This window comes from Pinus tabuliformis, chromosome J, assembly GCF_031772625.1.
Source record: "Pinus tabuliformis cultivar Carrire ecotype Pingquan chromosome J, CPIR1, whole genome shotgun sequence".
Lineage (NCBI taxonomy): Eukaryota > Viridiplantae > Streptophyta > Pinopsida > Pinales > Pinaceae > Pinus > Pinus tabuliformis.
The window spans coordinates 524,519,805-524,545,912 of NC_142295.1; the positions used below are offsets into that span (position 1 = coordinate 524,519,805).

The following is a 26,108-nucleotide window of genomic DNA, read 5'->3' on the forward strand; positions in this document are numbered from 1 at the left end:
TTATTCAAGCTAATCAATAGATTTGACGGGATTATAGCCATGAAAATTAATAAAATTATGGGACACTTTGACTATGCAATTTGGTAGTATCTAAGGCACAAACATAAATGAAATTCCAACTTGAAAATATTTATTGGCTTGTAGCGTTAAGGAGTTAAAGGTAGTAGTCCAGATATATATACATTTCCACCTTTATATAAACACCAGAGTGTAAACATACATCAATTATAGGGTCGAATCCCAAATGAGGAGAGAAACATTGTAATATTGTGTTATACAAAGTGACGACCCTAAGATAGTAACTGTACATTAGTTACAATGTCAAATCAAACAGAAAAGATAAATACTAGAAATAATGTGGAAATAGTATTAGTTCATCCATTACAGGGACAAGCCCAAAAAACGAAAATGAGAAATACTATAAAATCATTTTAATAACTGAGACAATAGTGAAATAGTAAGGTTCATAAATTATAGGGTCAAAACTGAGAATTGTAGAAACAAAATTTATAGTGAGCTAAAATAGATACTTTCAGACTCCCTCTAAAACAAATATAGAACAATCCTATGCTTCTGTTATATTATCTACCACCTACAAATCTAATGAGGAGCCATCCGAATCATAATCTTAGATGAACTCAGAGGTAGGGTTCGGGGTGGAAATCTTGGTGAGAAGGATCACAAGGGACAACCACCATATTTAACATGTTGGCAAGTTTAACACAAAGGTACCCACCTTTAGCATTACAGAGGAGAGGAAGATTAACCTCTCACCCACATTCAATACGAAGCCACATAGAAGTTGCCACAAAAGCGAGAAGTTGCATTAGGGTTACCTGACATAGAAATGAAGTTGTAAGTGAAATGTTGGTCAAAAACCTTAGAAGGAGAAAAACCTAGAAACCTCGAACAGTGAGAGAGGTCCATATTGAATTTACCTGTAATGAAGAAACTATGGAACCGGTTACCATCCTTCCATCTGAAATAAGAAATATAGATTAAACACCACCAAAGAAATCAAAAGGAAAAAAACAAAATGGAAAGGATGATAGAGCACCCAAATCTTGAGCAGGGTCTTCACCGATAGCGGAGAGTCAACTTACACATATAGGGTATTAACTGAAAACATCCTTCTCCAATACCATAGTCCCTCCACCTGGTTAACCACTGCAGAAAGAGGGCAATTTGCATAGAGACAAAGGCACCTTGTAATATTAGTTAAGATAGAATGGTAGACAACAAGTTGTGGAGGAAATAGGGGTTAAAATATTGGCATTTAGTGTAGAAGAGAAATACCCATATAATGAATGAGCGTCCCGAGCCACCAGGGAGAGGGATGGATGCCATCCCTGTTGGCATTATGATACAAGTGTTGTCCTTGATGGCAACTCACTCAGAGGTTGATACAGGTGATGACAACTTAATCAGAGGACAGATCTTAGTACAACAGGTCAAGAAAGAGTATATACACAGGTTCACTATATACCAAGTAGGGTATACACGCAGGTTCACTATATACCAAGTCGCGTATACGCAGGTTCGCTATATACCAAGTAGGGTATACAAGCAGGTTCACTATATACCAAGTCGCGTATACACAGGTTCACTATATACCAAGTAGGGTATACACGCAGTTTTATGCACGGAAAAGCGCGTACATGTCGGGAAGCTTACTTTTGGTCCGTGGTAGTTAGTCCTCGGTATTTGAACCTATGGTTTTGGACCATGGTATCTCGACAAGTGTGTTGATCCCGAGTATTGGGCTCTTGGTATTGATTTATTATGGTTTTGGACCGTGGTATTGAAAGAATCCTAACATATATAAGGAGAAGATCATTAGGCAAAGGAGAGTGGCAAGGAATGGATGTCTAACAAAGTGGGAAGATCTAGTATTGCTGGTTATCTGTTTGTGACGCTTGGCTAAGGTTGGATCTGACAGTGAAGGTATAAGTAATTATCTTTAGATCTGTACGCGGGTTGTCTCTGGTGAAAGCACATACACCCGCGGTTTTGATATAGTCAAGTAGCGTATGCATTATGAGATTTGGTGTTTCAAGTTGTTGTTGATTGTAGTGGTTGTTGCAAAGTTCTGGGCTCTAGTTTGTGTTCTGTGTTTTTGATGACAGGGTTTCAGTGATTCAGTATTGGAGATTTATAATGCAAGTATAAGTTGATGATTGTATTGCAGCAGTGATTGTTTTGTACTCATGGATCTAATCTGAAAATTAATGAAACGTTGCCCATGAAGAAAAGAAGGTTGTAGCCTTCTGTAGGTCAGCACCTACGTACTAGTATATTAGCTAGTACAAGAGCTAAGGGGGTTGTAGCTCCCTTCCAGAAGTAGTTGGAAAAAGAGAGAGGGTTGTAGCCCTCTGCAGGTTGAAGCCTACGTGCTGGTAAAGGACTGCACCAGTACATTGTAAAAGAAGTTTCTTATTAAAGGAAGAAAGAGACGAATTGCAGCAGGTGGTTTTCACCCACATTGGGTTTCCACCTTATATCTTGTGTTCATGTGTGCTTCTTATGTGTGATGATCTGTTCTGTTTTACTGCACCTGATTATTGTTATTATGGTTAATAATGTTCTGATGAATTTACTGAAGATAAGCTAACTGATTCATAAGATTACTGCATGTACGCTAGTTGCATTTAACATAGTCACGTATATACGCTGATATATTGAACTGAAGCCGCATATATGAATCTGAGTATGAAATTGAAAAGTATCTGAGTTGATAATACTGATTCACCCCCCCCTCTCAGTATTATTTCCAACAATTGGTATCAGAGCAGGTCCTTCAGAGGTAGCTTGATCGCTTGAAGGAAAAGATCCATCAGAATGACTAATCCAGAAAGAGAGGCACACATCAGGCCACCAATCTTTGACGGGAACAATTTTACCCACTGGAAGGTAAGAACAACTGCATATCTACAATCACTTGGAGCAGAAGTTTGGAGAATCATAGAAGGAGGATACAAATTCCCATCAGCAACTCCTACAGATGCAGCAGAGAGAAAGCAATATGAGCTCAATGCCAAAGCTGTTATTGTCTTATTGGGAAGTTTGACACAATCAGAATTTATGAAGGTTATGCATTTCAAATCAGCTAAAGAAATATGGGACAAAATCATTTTGAGCTATGAAGGAGATGATCAGGTAAAAATAGCAAAGCTTCAAACTCTCAGAATCCGGTATGAAAATCTTAAGATGCATAGTAATGAAAGCATAGCTAATTATTTCCTGCGTATGGATGAAATTGTAAATTGTATGAGGGATCTGGGTGAAGAATTTAAGGAAGTTGTCTTAGTTGAAAAGGTTTTGAGATGCTTGTCTGCTAAATTTGATTCCAAAGTGTCTACCATAGAAGAAAACGAGAATCTGCAGAAAATCACCATGTCACAGCTTCACGGAATCTTAACTGCTTTTGAAATGCGAAAATAGGAACCATCAGAAGCCGCATTCAAAGCGTCAGGATACATGTCAGAGGAAGAAGATGAGGTAAATTTTGTCAAGAATCTTGAACGGGGAACTGGACGGTTCAAAGGTAAGCTACCTTTCAAATGTTTTTCATGTGGTAGAGTTGGTCACTATGCTGCTAGATGCCCTCATAACAAAGGAAAGGTGTCTGAAGAAGGTAATATAAGCTATTATACCCATGTTAAAAGTAATGACTCATTCAATGGTAGTGAAGACATTAGAAGTCTCATCGCATATGAAAAGAAGAATGCAGAAACTGAGGAAGTTACCAAATTAAACGAACAATTGGAGACAGTAACCAGGGTAAGGGAGAAATTGCAGGATATAGTAAACGATCAGAGCATAACAATTCATAGACTTGAATCAGAGTTCCTCTCTCTAAAAGAAGATGTTGGAAAATCAAGAGAGCAGAACAGAGAAGCTCTTGAAGATCAAGAACATGAAGTGGTCAAATTAAAGCAACAAGTGGAAGAAGGAAGAAAAGCTGAAGAAGACCTAAGGAATCACTATCTGGAAAAGGAAGAACAACATCAGGTTGAGTTAAATATCTTAAAAGGTAAATTAGAAGAAAAGGATAAATTGTTGCGATTTCAAGATAGTACTAAGATTTTGGATGACATTCTTGGTAGTCAAAGATCCCCTATTATCAAAACTAGTCTTGGTTTTTATGAATCCGTTGAAGGTGAATCTAGCTCACAAGGTGAGGCAAGAAACTCTGATGAGAAATCTGAAATGCTTAGCAAGGAACAACCAAGGAAAGAAATTCCTCAAGGAAAATCCTTTACTCCTAACTATGGAAGTGATAGACGATTATTTCCTCCACTGAATAATGTTGAATGTTATGTATGTCATAATCTTGGACATGTTGCAGCGAGATGTAAAAGTAGAATGGTTCAAGACCATCACAAAAGATCATCGCATCCCAGGTATTTCAGAGGATATTGCTTTGCCTACAATGCATATGGACACAAAGCAATTGATTGCATGGAAGGAACATGAAATATGTAAGATGTTATACATGCCACAAACTTGGACATAAAGCAAGGGAATGCAGGAGCAAATTTCAAAATTTAAAACAAGAGGACCATACATCATCACAGTTCCAGGAATAGAAGAAGACAGAATTAGAGACAGAAAGGTGTGACATAACTCAGTTAGCTGACATAACAGACACAGGGGAATCTGAAAGTGAAGAAATTCAGTATTCCATCTTGCATACGCTGATATAATGAAGAGAAGTCGCGTATATACGCGAGTTACAGGCTCCAGAGTCGCGTATATGGAGATCAGAAGAAAGGGCAGCAGAACAGACCCAGGAAATGGTTCAGTCATGGTTGGCTTAGGCTCAGGGGGAGCATATACTTCAAATAATGCATTGTTGGCATTATGGTTAGAAGTTGTTGATAAAGCTAAATGATACAATTTGTTGTTTGATCAAAGGAATAGTATTGCAGGTTTGGATGCTGATGCTTATGGTGCGGATCATATATGATGAATGATAGTCATGGTCTTGAATGAATTGCTGTTCTTAGAACTTGCATCTGCTCAGGGGGAGCATGGATGGATTGATACAACTTGGCATATACAAAGGGGAGCTCAATCAGAAACTTCAGCATGTACTCAGGGGGAGTATGGACAGCAAAAGTTATACCAAGGAAGAGAATATCTTGGTCCGCCCTTTGACCTTGATGTCAAAGGGAGAGAGTGACTTGGTGTGGTGGTTTCCATCAAGTCCAAAGGGGGAGATTGTTGGCATTATGATACAAGTGTTGTCCTTGATGGCAACTCACTCATAGGTTGATAGAGGTGATGGCAACTTAATCAGAGGACAGATCTTAGTACAGTAGGTCAAGAAAGAGTATATACGCAGGTTCACTATATACCAAGTAGGGTATACACGCAGGTTCACTATATACCAAGTCGCGTATACGCAGGTTCGCTATATACCAAGTAGGGTATACAAGCAGGTTCACTATATACCAAGTCGCGTATACGCAGGTTCGCTATATACCAAGTAGGGTATACACGCAGTTTTATGCACGGAAAAGCGTGTACATGTCGGGAAGCTTACTTTTGGTTCGTGGTATTTAGTCCTCGGTATTTGAACCTATGGTTTTGGACCATGGTATCTCGACAAGTGTGTTGATCCCAAGTATTGGGCTCTTGGTATTGATTTATTATGGTTTTGGACCGTGGTATTGAAAGAAGCCTAACATATATAAGGAGAAGATCATTAGGCAAAGGAGAGTGGCAAGGAATGGATAGCTAACAAAGTGGGAAGATCTAGTATTGCTAGTTATCTGTTTGTGACGCTTGGCTAAGATTGGATCTGACAGTGAAGGTATAAGTAATTATCTTTAGATCTGTACGTGGGATGTCTCTGGTGAAAGCGCGTACACAAGCGGTTTTGATATAGTCAAGTAGCGTATGCATTATGAGATTTGGTGTTTCAGGTTGCTGTTGATTCTAGTGGTTGTTGCAGAGTTATGGGCTTTCGTTTGCGTTCTGTGTTTTTGATGACAGGGTTTCAGTGATTCAGTATTGGAGATTTATGATGCAAGTATAAGTTGATGATTTTATTGCAGTAGTGATTGTTTTGTAGTCATGGATCCATTATGAAAATTAATGAAACGTGGTCCCTGAAGAAAAGAAGGTTGTAGCCTTCTGTAGGTCAGCACCTACGTACTAGTATATTAGCTAGTACAAGAGCTAAGGGGGTTGTAGCTCCCTTCCAGAAGTAGCTGGAAAACGAGAGAGGGTTGTAGCCCTCTGCAGGTTGAAGCCTGTGTGCTGGTAAAGGACTGCACCAGTACATTGTAAAAGAAGTTTCTTATTAAAGGAAGAAAGAGACGAATTGCAGCAGGTGGTTTTCACCCACATTGGGTTTCCACCTTATATCTTGTGTTCATGTGTGCTTCTTATGTGTGATGATCTGTTCTGTTTTACTGCACCTGATTACTGTTATTATGGTTAATAATGTTCTGATGAATTTACTGAAGATAAGCTAACTGATTCATAAGATTACTGCATGTACGCTAGTTGCATTTAACACAGTCGCGTATATACGCTGATATACTGAACTGAAGCCGCATATATGAATCTGACTATGAAATTGAAAAGTATCTGAGTTGATAATACTGATTCACCCCCCCCTCTCAGTATTATTTCCAACAATCCCTAGAGAAAAGACCTGCATAGTAGAGTATCAATACAACCCTTACACATAAGCTATAAACCCTAATAGAAAAATAAAAGAGTGGACATTAATAAAGTTGGGGTTTACTTGATATGGCATGGTGGTAATAAAGGCACTAGAGAGTTCGCCAGAGAGGGTTAGAGTAGCCACAAAAGAGAGTCGTATAGATCCAAGCAGCACCAAGCACACTTTCAGCCAATGATAATAGAGAAAAGAAATCAGCACAAAATGGAAAAAAAATGATTGGTCAGGAATTACGATTATTCCAAACGAGCGATGACCATAGATCTGCTACATGTGATCTCCACCCTTGAATGCCATCCCTTGCCTCGTGAATCAATCCCGATTATATCGAGTGTGAAGGCCACGTGATAATCATTGATGTGTAAGTTGGTAATAGTCGAGTTGTGGGGGGTAGGCGGTAGTAATGCCACATGAAATGGATGTGAGGTCTTTTCAAATCTCTGTATTAAATATGCAAGTTTAATCATGGTTGTGTCGTATCCCATGGGGAAATGGGTTAAGTATTAGTTATAGGGATAGAAATTTAAAATACTCCTTAGATAACAATGTTGTATAACGTATACAATAAGACAAGTGAGAAATTTACCAAAGAACCCTATGGAAAACTCTTATATTTTAAATTAATTCTCCACATGCCTAAATGGTTAGGTGTGATATTAGGGAAATTTCACTTGCACCTTAGTTAAAAGTAAAATAGGGGATGCTTTACTATTTACATAAGAAAAAAAATTATTAGATGCAGGTCATAAATGTACATGTTTTAATGTGATAACCTGGGTATATGGCATCTACCTAGTAAACCTAGGTCAACTTAGTAAATGTAGGTCAATGTAGTAACAGTAGGTCAACATAGTAAATCTAGGTCAATGTAGTAAACATAGGAAGTTAACATTGCTTGAAAATTTTTAAAAGTCATCTTCATCGATATATGATTTAATTGACAATATGAAAACATATTTTATGTATTTTCATAACGAAATATCCATTTCCCTCCTGCGTTGTTGCCACTATAATAGTGAATTGCTATTATTGTAACACAAAGTTTTCGCCACTATAACAGGGAGTTGTCACCATTATAATAGTGAGTTGTAGCCATTGTAACAGGGAGTTTCCACCACTATAACATTGAGTTCCTACCACTATAACAATGAGTTACTACCACTAGAAAAATGTTTTGTTGCAACGTAGTTTGAACAAAATATAAAAATATTTCATTAAATTATTTTTTTCATTTAATTTTTTTCTTATTTTGTAGATGGTGCAAAAGAAGACCTTGATCATTCAAGTTTTCTACCATCCAAACATAGTTCAAGCTCAGACTAGATTTGTGCTTCATAATGAAGCACTAAGCCAAGTCTATCAAAACAGTAGAGAAATACATGGGAGAACCACCAACAATCAAACTTATTATCTTTCCCTAGTTGATGGGCTAAGAGCGGCAAGGAATTATGGTGCAAGTGACATTGTCAATGACACCCATTCATAATTTATAACCAATCAAATGATTTTAATTTACCAAGTCAAAAAACAAAATTTAAAACCCCTCCACAAACAAGCAAAAAAAATTGCTTCAAAATTTTAAAGCTTGAATATAACTTACCAATTAGATGTTTAAAGGGTTGCTGATGATATAATCAGTGGAGCAACATCCAATGGATGCGGATGTGCAAGATATGTGGAGGAGTCAGCATGTGATCCACCAATTGTCATTCATAGACATCGATATATGTGGCCTGTTAATGAATGTATTGTTTTTGTAGTTGTTATTGGGTTATTATGGTGTTCTTATTTCTTAAGATATAGTTATTGTAGCAACATCAATAGCCATTATGTCCATCCTTTTTGTTGTATTTATATGAGCTATATTTTTTATATATGAGTTCACTTTTATTTTTGGAACCTTTTCGATATCTCATGCAAGGAATGTATTTTTCAGTCAATTTTATTAATGGAATTACATTGTGATTACAATTTAGTTGTGTCTAACAATTAATTTCAGTTCAGTTGTGTCATTTTGATTACAGTTCAGTTTTGTCTATTTGTTTGAAATATTGAGAAGGGTGGGGGGTGAGTCAATATTTTCTTTTACAAATTTTATTTTACTAGTTAAGATCACTTTAAATAGAACCAAAAAAAGAACAAAAAAATAAATAATTTTATTAACAAATAGTGAGGACTCGAAAAGTATTTCAAAAGATGTTACAAAGTGAGACCTTTGAATGCCTTCAATACTTCTGCACATTTCCAATCAAGGTTTCCAACAATTTACTACTCTAGAGGTTAGATCTATCATAAAATTTCGATCACCCATAATTCCACATATCTGAGGGCACAAGGGTTTATTTTTAGACAAGCCTGAAGTATGTTGAGGTGGCCAAAGTTGTAGATAGATGCCACAGTCCGAAAATTCAGAGGCATAGGTCGAAATTGCAGAGGAATATTATTGTCCAAGATTCAATGACTTCTCATATATCTTTTTCTCAATCCAGATGGAGGTGTCCTACAGGTCTCCTATAGAATAGGGTACTCTCTTTCTCTCTCAAAATTTTCTAGTTCATGAGTTGTGAAGAAGTATGTGCCTTGCTCCTATGTATTTTTTTCTTTTTCTTTTTATTTGTGGTTGGATATTGAATAAAAAAAATAGCCCTTACTCAAGTATAACCACTATAATATTCCAACAAGAACCTTTACTCTCTTTCTCTCTGAAACTTTTCTAGTTCATGAGATGTGAAGAATTCTAGGGGTATCATGTTTAACAAAGAAAGGGTTTGCACCAAGGGTTTTTCACTCAGGGTTTTCTACTTGAAAATGCACCTAGGGTTTTGCACTTAGCGTTTTCTTGTAGACAATGAACTATAGGGTTTACACCAGGGGTTTTGCACTTGGGGCTCTGAACTTATTTCTATTGTTTTTGAACCTATTTCTAAGGTTTTAAACTTGTAGCCAGGGTTTTTCCATCATATTGGCATGCCTTGTACACTATTAGTGCTTCGTATATATAGCTTCTCACATTATATTTCTAGGGAAAGTTTCATGCTATGTTTTCCTCATGTGTTTTTCATCCATTGACATTGCCTTTATCACAAGTGTTATTCATCCATTATGGTAAGGGAATCCTTAATACCTAGTATTTCATGCACTTATCATATTCATTTAGTGCCTCATTCATGCATTCATTTGTTAGGTCATTTTAGGGTTTCATCATTGCATAATAGGGATTTCTTTACTAACGGATTTTCAATGAACCTAGGGTTTTCATCTTCCACAAGCAATGATAGGGTTTCATTACCCAAGGTTATCAACTTTCACAATGAAAGGGTTTGCACTTATGGTTTTCTCCTAGACAACACATCTAGTGCTTTTCACTTAAGGTTCTCATAGATAATGCACCTAGGGTTTTGAATTTAGGGTTTTGAACTTCTAGATAGGATTTCTCTATCATAATGACATGCCTTGGAGAATTTTAGTCCTTCTAATATATGCTTCATGACATTGTCTTGTTAAGTCATATTTCATGCTAGGGTTTCTCTACATGTGTTGTTCATCCATTAGGGTAAGGTTTTCTACCTAAGGTTTTTCACTTAGGGTTTTGTCCTACACAATGTAGATAGGTGTTTGTAGCTAGGTTTTAGCACTTAGGGTTTTTGAACCTTTTTTTTTTCACAAAATAGCATGCCTAGTGAATAGGCTAAAGCTAGAGGACATAACAACAACTTCATAAAAAGTCCGATTATCACCATAGGCAGCTTTACATCTATTCTAGGAATCTATACTTAGTTGTAAAGAATAAATGGAGTTTCAAGGATGAAATATGAAAACACACCTCTAGGAACATTCATTCATTCGTTATCCATGACTAGCACACGAAAAATTTATGCAAGTATCTAATATAAGTCTAATGTGCTTGAATTCTTAAAGAAGTCCCTAGCAAAACAAATTATGTGAGATACCCTTGGTTAAAATCGAACCAAGATAGGTTATAGATCAATCATTATTATTTAATTTCTCATTTACACTAGGTGATGTGAAAAATTCAATTTTGATATCTTGCATTTTTCCAATTCATGATCCAAGCTCATTTAAGCAAAAAATGGTATAAATAACAAAATAAAACATTCAATTGCCCTAAATTTATCCATTATCAACATCTTCAACCACAAGATCAGGTGAATTGAATTGAACCACATTCTTCCATACATGACAACAACAAGAACTGGGCCTACAAAACTATGAAAATAATATGAATAACCTACATATCAATGAAGTTAACTTGATACTCCTGCAAAATTATAATATGCACTCAAGGATAACTGATAAATTTTAACCAATACTTTTGAAGGAAAGTAATTTAAGGAGTGAGTGTAGTGGTGCATGGGCCCACAATTTTTCACATAAACAAACTTTAAATTATCATTAGGGCAAATTAGGGCTGCCCCAAATCAATTGCATCAATTGTGATAACTCGCCCTCCCTTTCCAATGGTCACTGTTGTAGCAACTTCTGACTTCGTACAATGAGAAAGTCATGTAATCATGGAAGCGATGAGCAAGTTGGTGCCAAATGGTCGTCAACTCGGCCTCCCATTCCAATGGTCACCATTCTAGAAACTTCTAACTGCGTACAATGGGAATCTACTGTGATCATAGTAGCAATGAATGGTTGGTGCCAAATGGCTGACAACTCACCCTCCCATTCCAATGGTCATCATTGCGAAAACTCTTGACTACATATAAGGGGAATTTCCCATGATCACGACAACAATGAATGGTTGATGCCAAATGGTCGTCGCAATAGATGATGCCACATGAGTACATTAATACTGGACTGCATTATTACATGGTTACACTCACCTCTTCCATTGTTTTTCATTTTCCCACATTCAAAATCCTAAACTTCCCAAACAAAAGCATAGCCACTTTTAACTCTTACTAAAAATGGGAGGCCCAAGAGTCTGCAGAAAACCTGTCCAAGAATTGCTACATTAATTTCAACACATTAGACCATTTTTTGAACAGGTCTGCTCGATGGAGTATATTCCGAGGTTACAAGGGTATGATGAGGGAATAAATCTAGAATTTTCCATGCATAACATGGAGGGTAGATCTGAGGTAGGAGGAACACCGGTGCATGCACCAAAAGAAGCAATTGTAGAAGCGAGAGGGTTACCCTGGATGGGAGAACAATGCTATGCACCTCGAAAACCCCAAACTCATGTTTTGCATAAATTCCTTGATGGAGGTGAAACGATACAGAAACTAAACACATTATTTGACAGGAAGGAATTACCACAACCCTAGAATTATGTTTCATCCCTTGTCCAAAGATATTTCATGTGCGAAGGAAGGTATGTGGTTATTTATTACCAGTAGCTCTGATTGCTAGACCACTTGCATCACGACAAGTTGGTTAACATGCCTTTCTTTCTTTCTAACATCGTAAAGAATATGGCATGATAGGTGTAGAAATCAAAGTAGCCATTGGAAACCATGTCCTGCCATTGCCTCATTATTTTTTTTGTTACTGCAGTGCAAAGGGAAGGGAGAACTTGGGATGCATTAGTTGAAAAGTGATTGCATGTGGAAGTTGCTACCCAACCAGAGGATTCCCTAGCAGCTACAACTCCGCGCCATGACCTCCTAGTTGCAATTATGCTTCATGACCTCCCAGCTTCAAAAATTTCCACATAACCTTTCCATATAGCAGTCGAGATGTCAAGTGTTCCAAATATGAGTGTCACTAATGATGTTTCTAAATCCCCACTGAAAGGGGAAGAACATGATGATGATGAAGAAGTAGAAATATTTTGGAGTAAACCTGACACCAGAATATTGAGAGGATACAAGAAGCACCCGAAAGTGGTGCCAAAATCCAAGCTGAACATGACAAAAAGAGATCATTTTTTTGCAGTCCCTAAAACCCTCCCTGTTGTTACAGAAGAAACATAAAAAGGGAAAGAGCAAGAGCAAGAGAATAAACATTATGTATTGATGGAAGAAAGAGTCATGGAGCAAGGATGCATGCAACAAGGATTCACGGAACAAGGATCCATCCACCTTGCTGACACTGAATAACACATTTAGAAGGATTGCTCTGGTGATTTTGACTATGAATATAAAAAAGGAGTAGTCGAATGGTACGGATCAGAGAGCCTTGCCTCAATTTTAGTTTTTCATGGGGATGATGAGTAGGACACACCAACTACGCCACCAGAATTGACAAAATATCACGTTAAAATAGTAAGTACCCCTTCATATATTCCTCTATATATTTCATTGTTAAGGATGAATAGGGTTTTCCACATGAAAAATAGACAACTACAAAACAAATTTAAAACCCTAACATATGATCTTACACAAAAATAAGCTTTTGAAAGATTAAATTGCTTGGACCAAGTTGCAGAGTCCATACCCATTGGTGTCATAGATATACCTTCTCCACAGGTCCAAGAAAAAATACCCTTTGGAAAAAAATAGACTGATGACATTGTTGTGAAAATAGGGGACCCGAAACAACATATGAAATTGACCAAAGGAACAACTATGTAAACAGAGGAACAAGAATGAGAAATGAAACTAACAAAAGAAATAGTTGTACAAACTGAGGATTAGGAACCAAAGATGGAACTTACCATAAACATTGTTGTTCAAAGAGAGGATCAAGAACCATATATCAAACTAACCAAACACACTATTGTGAAAACAAAGGATGACGAACCAAAGGATAAATTAGTTGTGTGTATTCCCTCTTATAATGGAAAACTAATACCTTTCCATTTGCATGAAAACTTAATTCCTGACATTTTCAAGACATGGGAATAATATATAAACAAAGTTGAAGGAAAACATAAAAACACAATGGTTGAGATGCAAAGGAAGGTGACCAAGATGGAGAATGATAAGAAATAACTTGGATAGATAATGGATGACGTGTTTATTTGTAGGGCTACTTCAAGAAATTACAATGTGTACTTGCCAGAAATATTGTTGATGTTTAAAAATAATGCTATCATCAACAATAAGCCTTTCTAGCTTGAATATAGAAATGTATTCATAGAAACATATAGGGCCTATATGAATCTAGAAAAAGACATGCTCTGTGAACTATAGAAAATTAATTTTTTATTGTCTTTGGACAAAACATGGAATCCAAATCCTTATCTAGGGGATGTCCAATTGAGAGCCTTTTTATCGTATTTCATAAATTAGGCCACTTGGGTGGAAGCTCTTAAAATTTTTAAACAAAATATTGAGAGAATTTTGTGGCTTAGAGGAGAATTTGAAATACCTATACAAGTGATACACGAATATAAAGAGTGACCAATTTGTTAGAGGAAGCAGAGAATATTTCCAAGAATAGGAAACAAATCATTTCATATTGCGCAAACCAGATTAAAATATTGTAGACTACCACATAAGAAGGATATAAAGCAAGGTGGGATGCCTTGGGAAAAAAAACTGAAATAAATATCCATTTAACTACCTAAACTTGAAGATAACCTTAACAAGGGTCACTCACTATATTATTTTCATGGAATAATATGGGAATAACTAGATCAGTCTTAGATTTCGTTATCCAATGATTTGGATGCGAACAAGGATATATAAAAATTTCTATATCCTGGAAAAAAATATAAGACTTTGAATGCTGGAATCTAATTATCAAAACAATAGGGTATCTTCATTGTGATGAAGCAGGACAAAATGATTATCCCCCTTCATCCTTAGATTCATAGTGACCTCTATGTTCTTGCTGATATTGACACCCTCACTATTCTTTTCATTCTCCCACTCACCATTGTTGACACATTGCTACAGGTGTGAAAACTCATAGTCAACAAATACATAATCCTTGATATTGTAATATATATTATTCTCCAATAATATATCACTGCTAGCATTAAAGAATTATCAAAAACTCGTAAAATTATGTTCTACATGTTTTATTATAATTTCGTTTCATTTCCACTACAAATTTAGTTACATTTCTATTTCTTTTATTCCAATTTATATAACAGATTCATGATTATACACCAATGTATGCAAGCATAACGCAAGTATGGAAAAGCCCCCTGAAAACTATCTTCCATACATAGAAAATAATTGATGTATCGAAAGATTGAGTTTAAATCCATGGAGTATTTACTGACCTTAAATGTCAATTCAGACAAATTTCCTAGATCAACAAACATATCCTCACCACATGTCAACCAAATTTGAACATATTAAAAAAATTTAATACATTAAATACATGCAATACACTAATAAATATTAAAATAATATTGAAACCAAATATATAAAAACAAATCGAGAAAACAAAGAATTGTTGGAGTGAAGGTGACCTCGCTTGTTGAGTTGTTCAAATTACAATGGTTCATCTTCATCTGCAACGATATTGAAGTCAGTTTCCAATCTTGCATTTTGTTTTCTTGTTTTTATTCTCTTTGTGGGGCTTAGGAAACTCTTCTTACTCTTCAAAGATGACTCAAAAGCACCCAACTCACACGTGAATTCATAATCCATAATATGAAGATTGTTGGAGTCATCCAACCTTTTTTTAACCAAAGCAATCAATTGTTCAGTCTTGGTCAAAGTAGTAGGAGGATTGCTTCAAACCAGGTCTATGTAGCAAAATAACTCCTCTTGGAGAACTCAAGTACTTCCACATTTACATAAACATTGGGACTATCCATATCAAATGTGTTTTCATCTTCACCAAGATCTGAAATTTCCTCTATATTTATCTCACGAGGTTCATTATATGAATCAATTCTGGTTTGATGATTTAGTAATCAGTTTGAATCCATTGAACATGAAGACAGCCAACCCACCTTTATGGTGTGCTTACAAATTTTTCCACCAATAGAGCAGGGGAAATCACAAGTTAAGAAATTTGTGCGATGACAAGTGACAAGATATTGCTTATTAGGTTTAGAGTGACTCCTCACCCAAAAAACATGTGACATTTTCTCATGAGGACTGCAATCACTATATCAATTTTTTTTTCTTTTACTATTCATCATTCAAACTGTTTCTCTTTCTTGTAATTATTCAAAAATCCTTCCTTTGTAAGAATTTCCTTAAACCAATAGCATGGTTCAACATTTTTTAGAATAACATATATCAACCAATCCATCCTATGAGCACATTTATTTCTTCTATTAGATAGAAATTTTGTCTTTAGTAACAATGCATGGACTCCACAACATTTCTTGTCTCCTTATTTGCATAGGGGAAATCCCGAAAACCTTTTACCCACATCTCGAATTGGAGAAAAGTTGGGTTAACGAACATATTTCATCTGTAAACAATGTAAACTTTGAAATGGGTACTATAAACTCAAAATGGGAACTCTAGCCAAAGAAACTCAAAAAAACATCAAAAACAATGTTAAAAATGAAAAGTGTGTATACTAGAACGATGGTTTTTTTTACGGTCAATTTTGAACATGTTTTAAAAATGGCATAAAAAGAAATTTTCATGCAAAAAACACCTTGAAAACAAAAACGTGTTGATATTGGAACGATGATTTTTTTTTTAGGGTAAACTTTCAACATTTTTAAAAAATGCTAATAAAACCGAATTGTTATGTGCAAAAAAAAAGTTGTTTATGAGGAAAAAAACACACTAATGTTTTTGGTAGAATAACATTTTTATTTCCTAAGTATAAATTCAATATGTTTTCAACCATAACATGCTAGATACAAAAGAAATTGGAATTTTCTCAACCATAAAATTAAAAAGCCATGACATTACGAACAAAATACATGACTAAATGAATTAAAATGTCATTATTTGTATATTGAATGAAACATACATTATATCTCTAATTTAATTTTGCATTGTAGATATTCTAAACAATAAAAATTATCATAATTAAGACATATAATCCAACAACATAAAAGTGAATCATAACATCTAATTTAACACCATATGGAAATCAATTTTTTTATTTCAAGATACGATGCAAACATCAGTTATATAAACTGTCTTAGACAATTATTCAAAATCACTCATATTTTCTTGCACACCATCAGAATTCACATCTTTAGATGAATGACTGGATGCTGATGAAGATGTTCCATATTCTTGTCTTTCATCAACTAGTGCCCCATCTGAGTCTAGATGCATGCCCACCATTTCAGGTTTCAAAATTCTTCTAGATCTACGACTGGTTTTAGTAGACTCCCATCTCAACACTATTCCTTCTGGTAACAACCTTTTTAGAATCTCTATTGTTGTGAAGTGAACAATTCCTCTCTTTCTTAAATTGAAGTCATAAACAAGTATGTCAACATCGTCCAATTTTAATATGTCTGTGCGGCGGCAATTTATATTTGTACCCTTCCTTTTTCTCTTTCTACCATTTTTTTGTCAACTACCATCTTTGGATTATACACACCATTGAATGGGTGTGTATTCATGGCATACCAATGTACTTCAACACCTGTAACATCCTCATTTCCTGTAAAGACCTTCATAACCTTAGAAACCCAGAATGGATAGCCATTGCGATCTCCATCTGCTAGCACTGCGATGATGCAACCCTCCTTAATATCCTGTACTAAACCCCTGTAAAGGTCTTCCATGGCTTCATGTTGGGCATGAGATCTTCTAGAACCAATATACATCTCCCTTTCCTCTACCTGTGAAGATTAATAATACCTTGAGATTGTTGTTGTTCAAAAATGTTTATTTCCTCATGTTCATTTGACACATGTGGTGGCAAAATAAATGAATTTTTCAAAGATATATATTCATTTGTTGTTTTTGAAATGATATCACTTTGATTATTGAAAAATGACTCCCACCAAACTGAATCAACAATGTCAAAGTACTCATATGTATATCTAATGCATTTTTTAATTTCTTCTAGGCAATCAAAATAATTTATATATCTATTCTGTTTGCGTGCATTATGAACATCACCAAATGATTGTAATAACAATATTTTTTATGCAAATATTGGATGATTTGGAATGAACTTCAAAAATTCCAAACGTGATGATGGTGCCCATTATGCAGTAGTTAAATACTTCTTGCCCCATATTAGTGTTTTCCCATCAATTTTTTTGATATTAAATTGATGTTGGAAGCCAATTTCATTAAGTTGTTCAATGCATTTCTCCTCACCATGCGATCCCAGAATAAACCTTCGCGTGTCAACAGTTTCTTCCAACACATCAAATGTAGGCTCTAGCATGTATGATTTCTTAATACATTCAATTAATGATGGCAAGCTCCCAACTTCCTTCCTCCTCAATGTGAAAAATGACTGAACATCTATTCAATATGGTCATCATTGTGCCCAAAAATAAGGAAACCAACCTTTACCTTCTGAAAATTTCTCAATTCGACAATCATGTTTAGATATCCAAAAAAAACCTAGTTTTGTTTTCACAGCAAGTATTGCCCACTTGTAGATACAAAACTTCAAGAAGATTACCAAACCAATGAGAAAGCACATCATGAATTATGGTTATTCTCAGATTTGAATCATTATGAATATTCGGAGCTCTGAAGTACACCCTTGGCGACATTTTCCCATTGAAGACCATACAACCGACCAAGTGATACTGAATAATATTTTCCTCCTGTAAATTTTTGGGTGTGCAAACAAAATGTGGTAAAAGTGTTTTCTTCTGGTCCATACCATCAATTATCAAACCCAAATATTTTTTTTTCCACTGCAAAAATCAGTAACTTTCATTAATGTTTGAAAATTACATAAAGCAGATGCCGAGGCATTACTGGATTGTTCATACAAAAGTCACCCCATCAAGGTGTTGTTCTGTAAGTATAAGCAGAATTGTTCTGTGTACATTCATCTGACTGTGCATTCTATCTATTGTCCGAAAGAGGACTCTGGTAATAAACATAATATCCATGTTCTATATATGTCTAATAACAAAAAACAAAAACGCCATTGACCATCAGCTGTTGGGACTGTTGTCCCTTTGTTCTCTTTGATCGATGAATGGCCTGTGGTAAAATTGATACTCCTCTGCTCCATTCTGTTCCACTATTATCCTCTCGCCTCTGGGAAGTAACGAGGCCTCTTTGGATAATTTGTCAGCCTCGCTGTTATGCTCTCTGTAAATATGTAAACATGTGCAATGGTTAAAAGCAGCTTTGAGAATGTGAGTATCATGTAATAATTTGCTGAGAGTGTGTGTATGACAAGTAGTGATATTGTTAATCCAATTAACAACCACCAATGAGTCCCCAAAAATATTGATTCTTGTATGATGATGGGATAATGCAAAATGTAGTAGATTGTGGACAACAGAGAGCTCAGCGAAATTATTTGATCCATTGCCAAAGCCTATTTTAGCGAGGTATCGATGGTGTTCATTTATGTGCAATACAAAACCCCCGCCACATCCATCCTGATTAGCTGCTCTGTCGAAGAATGCCCACGGGATGGTTCTATCAATATTGGGCATGGGCTGTATGGATCTTGGTCTCGGGGGAGGAGGGTCTGGTAACTCATGATATGCAGCAATGATGGTGGCCTCAACCCGGTTCCATGATATCAGACGATCTTCAAATATAGCCCGATTTCGAGCAAGCCATATATGCCAAGTAGCCACAGGCGGAAGGTTTTGTAATTTAGTGCCCGGATGACATTGTGACCAAGTATCCCAAGCACTCTTAATATTGATCCCTTTCCAATTGGCTGCGATACCCAACAGATTACAGATGTTGTTCCATAGTTTGAGGATGACAGGGCATAGGAGGAAAATATGATCCTGAGTCTCCGATGCATTTTTACAGAAGATAGACCATGATGGGCCAAAAATGGCTCTGCGAGTGAGATGATCCCCTGTGGGTACATTGCTGTTTAGTGAACACCAGAGGAAAAGCTTGGTTCGTGGAGGTGCCTTGAGCTTCCAAATGGATTGCCACCATGACTGTAATGCTTCAGGCATTCTGTGAGAAATGAGAGCAGTGTATCCAAATTTTGGCGCGTATATACCATGGTCAGCAATGCACCAGATAAGTTCATCCGGTCCTTGTTTTATCCGAATGTGAGATTCAGTCAATGATTCAGTATAGCGATCCCATTCCTGATGCCATTGTAGCGGGAGATCCAATTGCTGAGCGGATTTCCAGGCCTGGGAAAAAATATCAGTGCGCTGTTGGTCTGCGATCTGTGCAAAATGTCGTATATCCCGGGCCTGAAGGTGCATAATAAGATCTGGATTAAGGATATGTCTACCCCCACAGTTAATCCAAGGGTCCAAACCAATTCTGCCCGTCAATCCATCATTAATGCGCCAAGCAAGATTATTCCGGATGAGAGGAAGGGATTGAATCAAAGCCTTCCAAACCGATGAGCATCCCATTGTTGACCAAGTAGGGAAAGGGGCCCAATCCATAATATTATGAGGCCAAATGTATTTAAAATAGACTACCTGTGTCCAGAGATTTTGACCAGTAAGCAGAGTCCACCCCATCTTGGCGGCCAGTGCTTTTGCAAATTCAGGCAGTTCCTTTAGTCCCCATCCTCCCCATTTTTTGGGCAATGAAATTTTCTTCCATCCGATCCAAGCAAATACTCTTTTATCCTGACTCCCATTCCAGAGGTATCGGTTGCATAACTGCTGTAGCCGCCCCAGGATGTTCCTAGGTATCCAGGCTAGGGCCATCCAGAACACCGGGGTGGCTTCTAAAACAGACTTGATGAGCACCAGTCTACCAGCCCTGGAGAGATATCTGAAGCTCCATCCTGTGAGTCTTTTTTCCAATTTGGCCACCAACCAGACCCAGTCAGCAATCCTTTGACAAGTAGGTTTCAGATTGAAACCCAAATATTTAAGACCTCTATCCAGGGGGTGGACCGAGTAAGGAAATGCTTGAAGGCCAGTCTGGGTCTCCTGTACAGATGTGCGTGCACAGGTAATGGTTGATTTCAACTGGTTTTTCATCATACCCGTGGCAGAGGAAAAAAGAAGAAGGATCTTTGAGAAAGATCGAGTGTCACGAACACTACCATTGAGAAGTATAAGAACATCATCCACAAAGAGTAAATGAGTGAGATAGCAAAGATCAGTTATGCGGAGGCCCCCTATGTCTCCAGATCTCTTGGCCGCTTCCATGAGGCAGCTGAGACCTTCCATGACCAATAGGAAGAGAAGGGGCGATAGAGGACACCCCTGTCTCAGACCCCTCTCCGAATGGAAAAAATCTGTGGCCGAACCATTGATAAGAATACTGAAAGATGGAGTGGTAATGCAGGCCATGATCCAAGAAATGTATGCATGAGGGAAACCCAGATGGATGAGGATCATTTTGAGATAGAGCCAGCTGACACGGTCAAAAGCTTTTGACAGATCGATTTTGAGGAGGATGGCTTTTAAGTTCTTCGACCAGATGGAATGGAGGGCTTCTTGTGCGAGTCCAATGGCCTCATGGATCTGTCTAGATTCGAGAAAAGCAAATTGCTGAGGGGCAATGGACAGGGAGAGAATCGGTCTAAGACGATTTGCAATGGTCTTCGAGATGATTTTATAGAGGCAGTTACACAAAGAGATGGGTCTGTAATCATCAAAGGATGCTGGGGAGTCAGATTTGGGGATGAGGGCGATGAAGGTAGAGTTTATGGCATGATATAATGATCCAGAAGACCGGCTTTCTTCAACCACCTGTAGTAAGTCCTGACCCAAAACATCGAAGAAAGCTGTGTAGAATTCGATGGTCCATCCGTCCGGCCCCAGGCTTTTGTCTTTTTTGAACCATTTCAGAACTCCTTCCAGTTCCTCGGCAGTGACCGGGTCAGTTAAGGTCTCCACATCTTCTTCCTCCACGAATCTCGGAAAGTGGTTAGCCACATTGATAATATCCAGTAAGTTTTCTTCTCGTGGACTCTTGTAGAGGTTCCTGAAATGAGTGATGCCCAGGTGAGCGAGCTTATTGAAATTGTCCGCTATTTCTCCATCCGGGGTAGGGAGCTTCCAGATAGTATTAGATACCTTCCTGGACTTTGCAAAGTTATGGAAAAACTTTGTGTTGTCATCCCCAGCTTGAATCCATAAAGCTCGGCTCCTTAATCTAATGGATTCCTCTCTCTCTTTGAGAATCTTGGCTTTTTGATTCTCAAGATCAATAAGCCTACATTTGTCTGCAGCAGTCATGAATCCTTGTTCTCTGTCATCGGTGAGTGAACATAAGTCCACTTCAATATGGGAGAGCTGTGTTGTTTCACGTTCCAATTTCTCCCTTGCCCACTTGATAGTAATGTGTTTGATATCAGAAAGGTTCCTACAGAAACCTTTGGCAAGAGGAACAGAGTCATTGATGGGATGAGAGGCCCAGTGATCCTTTATTAGCTGAATATAGTCCGGATCCTTCAGCCAAGAGGAATTAAATTTGAAGGGTGCCTTGGGCTTCTTGGTAGGACCCTGAATCTCCAGGTATATAGGATTGTGATCCGATATTCCCCCCGAGCCAACCCATTGTCTGAAGAGATGCAAATGCTGAAGAAGAGGGCCCTTTAACAGAAATCTGTCGAGTCTGCGGGCAAGTGCAGCATCCCCCACCCTTCGGTTCCGCTATGTAGGAAGGAGTCGCTGCAAAGGAATATCCGAGAAATCTGATTGCTCCAGAAGATTAGTCATAAAATCCGTGATAGAGTCAATTTGAGCCTCAATGCCCCATGATTCCCTGAAACCCAGAGAGAAATTGAGATCTCCTCCTATGATAACATGGTCTTCATTCAGCAGGGGGAGCTGAAGAGTATTCCGCCAGAATGATTCTCTCTGGGAGCATGGAGCATACATATTGACAATCCTGAGATCCATGCCAAGATCAGCCGAGAAGAAATCCAATCCAATGAACCCTGCACCTCCCCAGGTAGATATAGGATTTATGGACCGAGGGTTTAATCCAATGGCAAGACCCCCAAATCGTCCCACGGCATCATTTGCAAAAAAAACTCCATCCTGGGACCAATGCTTGCATGACACGAATAATTTGATCAGCAGAGCAGAGGGTTTCTTGTAGCATGATAATGTCGATAGGCTCAGTATGAATGAGCCGCTTCATGGCTAGTTTTTTGGAGGAACTAGCCAGTCCTCTACAAATAAAAGAAAGACACTTCATGGGGGAACACCTCTCGGTGTGTGTCCTGCTCTAAGAACCCCGTCAATGGTCGCTTGTTGGCCAGAGACCACCTCCGCCCCAGCCTGTTTGATGGCTTTAGAAAGATGTGATTTTCTCCCTCTGGTATGTAGTGATGCCCCCTTCGGTATGACAATGCCCAGACCCGAGTGACAGACTGCCTGCTCTTTTGATCGATTCCGAGACCAAAGGAAATAAGTGTGAGGAAGGGAGGATGGGCACGGGGAGGAGAAAGACTCGGGAGATGAAGTAGAGATAATAGGATCAGTGCATGCAATAGGAAATGATAATGTGCAGGGAATCATGGATATATGAGCTGCTGGACCAGAGGCATGATAATCATCAATAGACGAATGCACAGAAGGGAGAAAAGAAACAGAGATCATACCCGCTTCTGCCGCCGAACGAGCCCTAGTCCTTGGAGGTGAGGATCTGCAGGTGGAGAGGCCGAAGGGGCTGGTCCAGCAGAAGGAGGGCGAGATATGATGGGGGATGCCGTCCTGGTAGTCACCGGGGTGCCTTTCACCGAATCTGCAGCTTTCTTGTTGAGTGGACAGTCCTTCGCGAGGTGTCCCACTTTGTGGCATCGTCTGCAACGGAAGGGTACCCCTTCATAGTCCAACAACTGAACACGAATGCACCTACCCAACTGAAGCGTGATCTGTTCCTCGAGTCCCTCTCGAGTGTCCAGATGAACCAAGATCCGTGCAAGTGTTCGATTCCCAGATTCCACATAAGTGCGATTGTAATCCAAATATGTCCCCAGGGCATTGCCAACCCTAATAAAGACTTCTTCGTCCCAGAATGGAATTGGTAGACCTGGAAGTCTCACCCAGATTGGTCCGGCACCGAGCTGTTCGCGTTCTGGGTTGAAGAGGGGATTCCAGCGCTTGAGAAGGACCGGGGCCATTTCAATATGCCAATATCGGCCCAAAACGAGGTTTGTTTGACTGACCTTGGAGAATTTAAGAGAGAACCATCCTCTGGGGAGGACATGGACCTCTGGAAGGTCTAAAAGGACTCCACCCCAGATCTCTTTCACCCAAAGATTGAGCCTCTGCCTCGAGTATGATCGACCCCTGACGTGCCCTACCAACACGGTTTTCGCAATGTCCATATAGTCGCCTAGAGGCTTTTCTTCGTTGAATTTGATGGAGATGTCTCTTGCCATCGATCTGACACACTTAACCTTTTTAGATCCGGATCGGGGGGCCGACGGATGATCCACCAGGGGATTAGTGATACCTTCCCGGGAAAAGGGTTAGTGGGGAGGGTAGAAACCGCAGGCGTCTCAAAGCATTCGGAAGGGCGGATACCTGAGGCAGATGGATGAGACGCAGGAGTAGATGTCTGCGGGGGGTGAGGCACCGAAGGGATGGACACCAGAGGGTCAAAAGCAGGCGATGGGGGAGTATGGGATGCCAGGAATTGTAGGGATCCAGGCGAAAGCGGAGGAACCTCGAAAGGCGGAGATACAGGAGGAAAAACTTTTGCAGATGATGGAACGGGAGCCGGAAAAGGTTGATGCACCGGAATGGAAGCGGATGCAGAATGGGGAAGCTGAGGGCGAGAGGTAAAATGAGGAACCCCGAAAATAATATTCTCCGGCGACGGGTCCGCCGAATAATCCACCTCTTCATTCTTCCAGTTATCCATAACTGTTACAATGTCGGTAACTGAAAGGGACAGGCGAAGATTCCGATGGAGGAACTGCAACTGTAGGAGTGTAGAACCGTGACCGCAGCAGATGTCCGTCGCGGAGCTATCGAACCCTATGCCCTACAAACCGTCGAGATCGATGCCCTACGAACCGCAGGAGTTGCGCATGAAACCCTAGCCCTGTCCTTTTCGCGAGCCCATCCCTCCTTCTCCCCAAAAGATCTCATCAAACCCAAATATTTATTCAGATTATCATAACACTTATTTTGATGCTTGTACAACTTTTTCCTTTCACTTGTTTGTTGTTCGTGATGCTCCTGAAGTTCTTTGACAATTGAATCTACACAACATAAAAGAAAGCCATTAAGAAATATGTTTTCATAGTTGATGACTATACAATTTTAAAAGTTAAAGTTATTAATGCTTACCTCTTTCTGAACCTTCACAATTGTCCCTTTTTTATCTAAGAGAAGCACATGTACTGCAAATTCCCATCTTGTCTTCTTAGGAATATAGACATTGTTGAATTCTTTCTTCCATACCTTCACAAAATATTGATATGTAATAAACTGACCATGTCCCTCAACACCTTTTGCATATTCTTTGTATAAGTTGTAGATTTCTCATCTTGAAAAGTTATCTGGAATATATATTGTCTCTCTATTCGGCATACACTCTCCATTCTTTCAAAAGAAATCTTTCATCCATGACATTGTAGTATTTGATAATGGCCCAAACTGTCGTTTATGATGTACTTCTTAATAAAATGTGGCATCCTTTTCCAAATTTTCTTGAATTCTTGAGAGACAAAAATTCCCCATCAAATGAAACATTTTGAAAGCATTTCTATAGATAAATAAATACCCAATATGATAATCATAACCTGACAATGTAGATTGCATGCACCCAACTAAATATGTATTTTGCATGCTTTTATTCATTGAGAAATATCTCTTCCTCTTCTCTAATGCAAATTTGAAATCCATATGTTTCAAGCAATCCTTTTAACAACATTCACTTGAAATGAGAGCACTGATAGAACTTCTTCTCATTAGATGTTCTGCTCTACCCCTTGTATAACTAGAACATCTTGCATTGATACGAAAAGATTTGCTCCTACTCCTCAATAGAATATTTCTCGGCAACATCTCCATCATTGGATCATCATGTGTATAAGCATTTTCATCATTGTTAAGAGGAATGTTATGCACACTATGATTAGTTGTGCTTTTCAAAAATACTGACTTGGAGGATAGTTTTCATCTTCCCCTTCTTCAGTGCTACTATCATAGTCCTTAGAATTGGAACTAAATGGAAAATTTGACTCGATGTTTATTGGATATTCTTCCTCACGTGCATTGTCAGTGCTCCTCTCATAGTAATTAGAATTAGGACTACATCGAAAATGTGACTGTTTACTTACTGAAAATGCTACATCATGTCCTTTTTCATCGCTACCTTTATAGTCATTAGGATTAGGACTAATTTCTTCATACTGTCCTTTATCACTACTGCTCTCATAGTCCATAGGATTACGACTAAGAGGACACCATGACACTCCATTCTTTTGAAATTTGTCATCACGCTCTTCATCACTACTACTCTCATGGTCCATAGGATTAGGACTAAGTGGA

At 38.3% G+C, this 26,108-nt stretch overlaps 1 protein-coding gene across 1 annotated transcript; it reads right to left on the bottom strand.

Moving 5' to 3' along the window:
• Positions 1–18,626: 18,626 nt before the first annotated feature.
• LOC149228053 (uncharacterized) lies at positions 18,627–23,986 on the bottom strand. Its single transcript, XM_089380662.1, has 4 exons — positions 23,204–23,986; positions 22,474–22,637; positions 21,444–22,155; positions 18,627–21,341 (listed from the first exon to the last, which is right to left on the bottom strand). The coding sequence occupies exons 1-4, from the start codon at positions 23,984–23,986 to the stop codon at positions 18,627–18,629; spliced, it is 4,374 nt and encodes a 1,457-aa protein (XP_089236788.1).
• Positions 23,987–26,108: the final 2,122 nt, after the last annotated feature.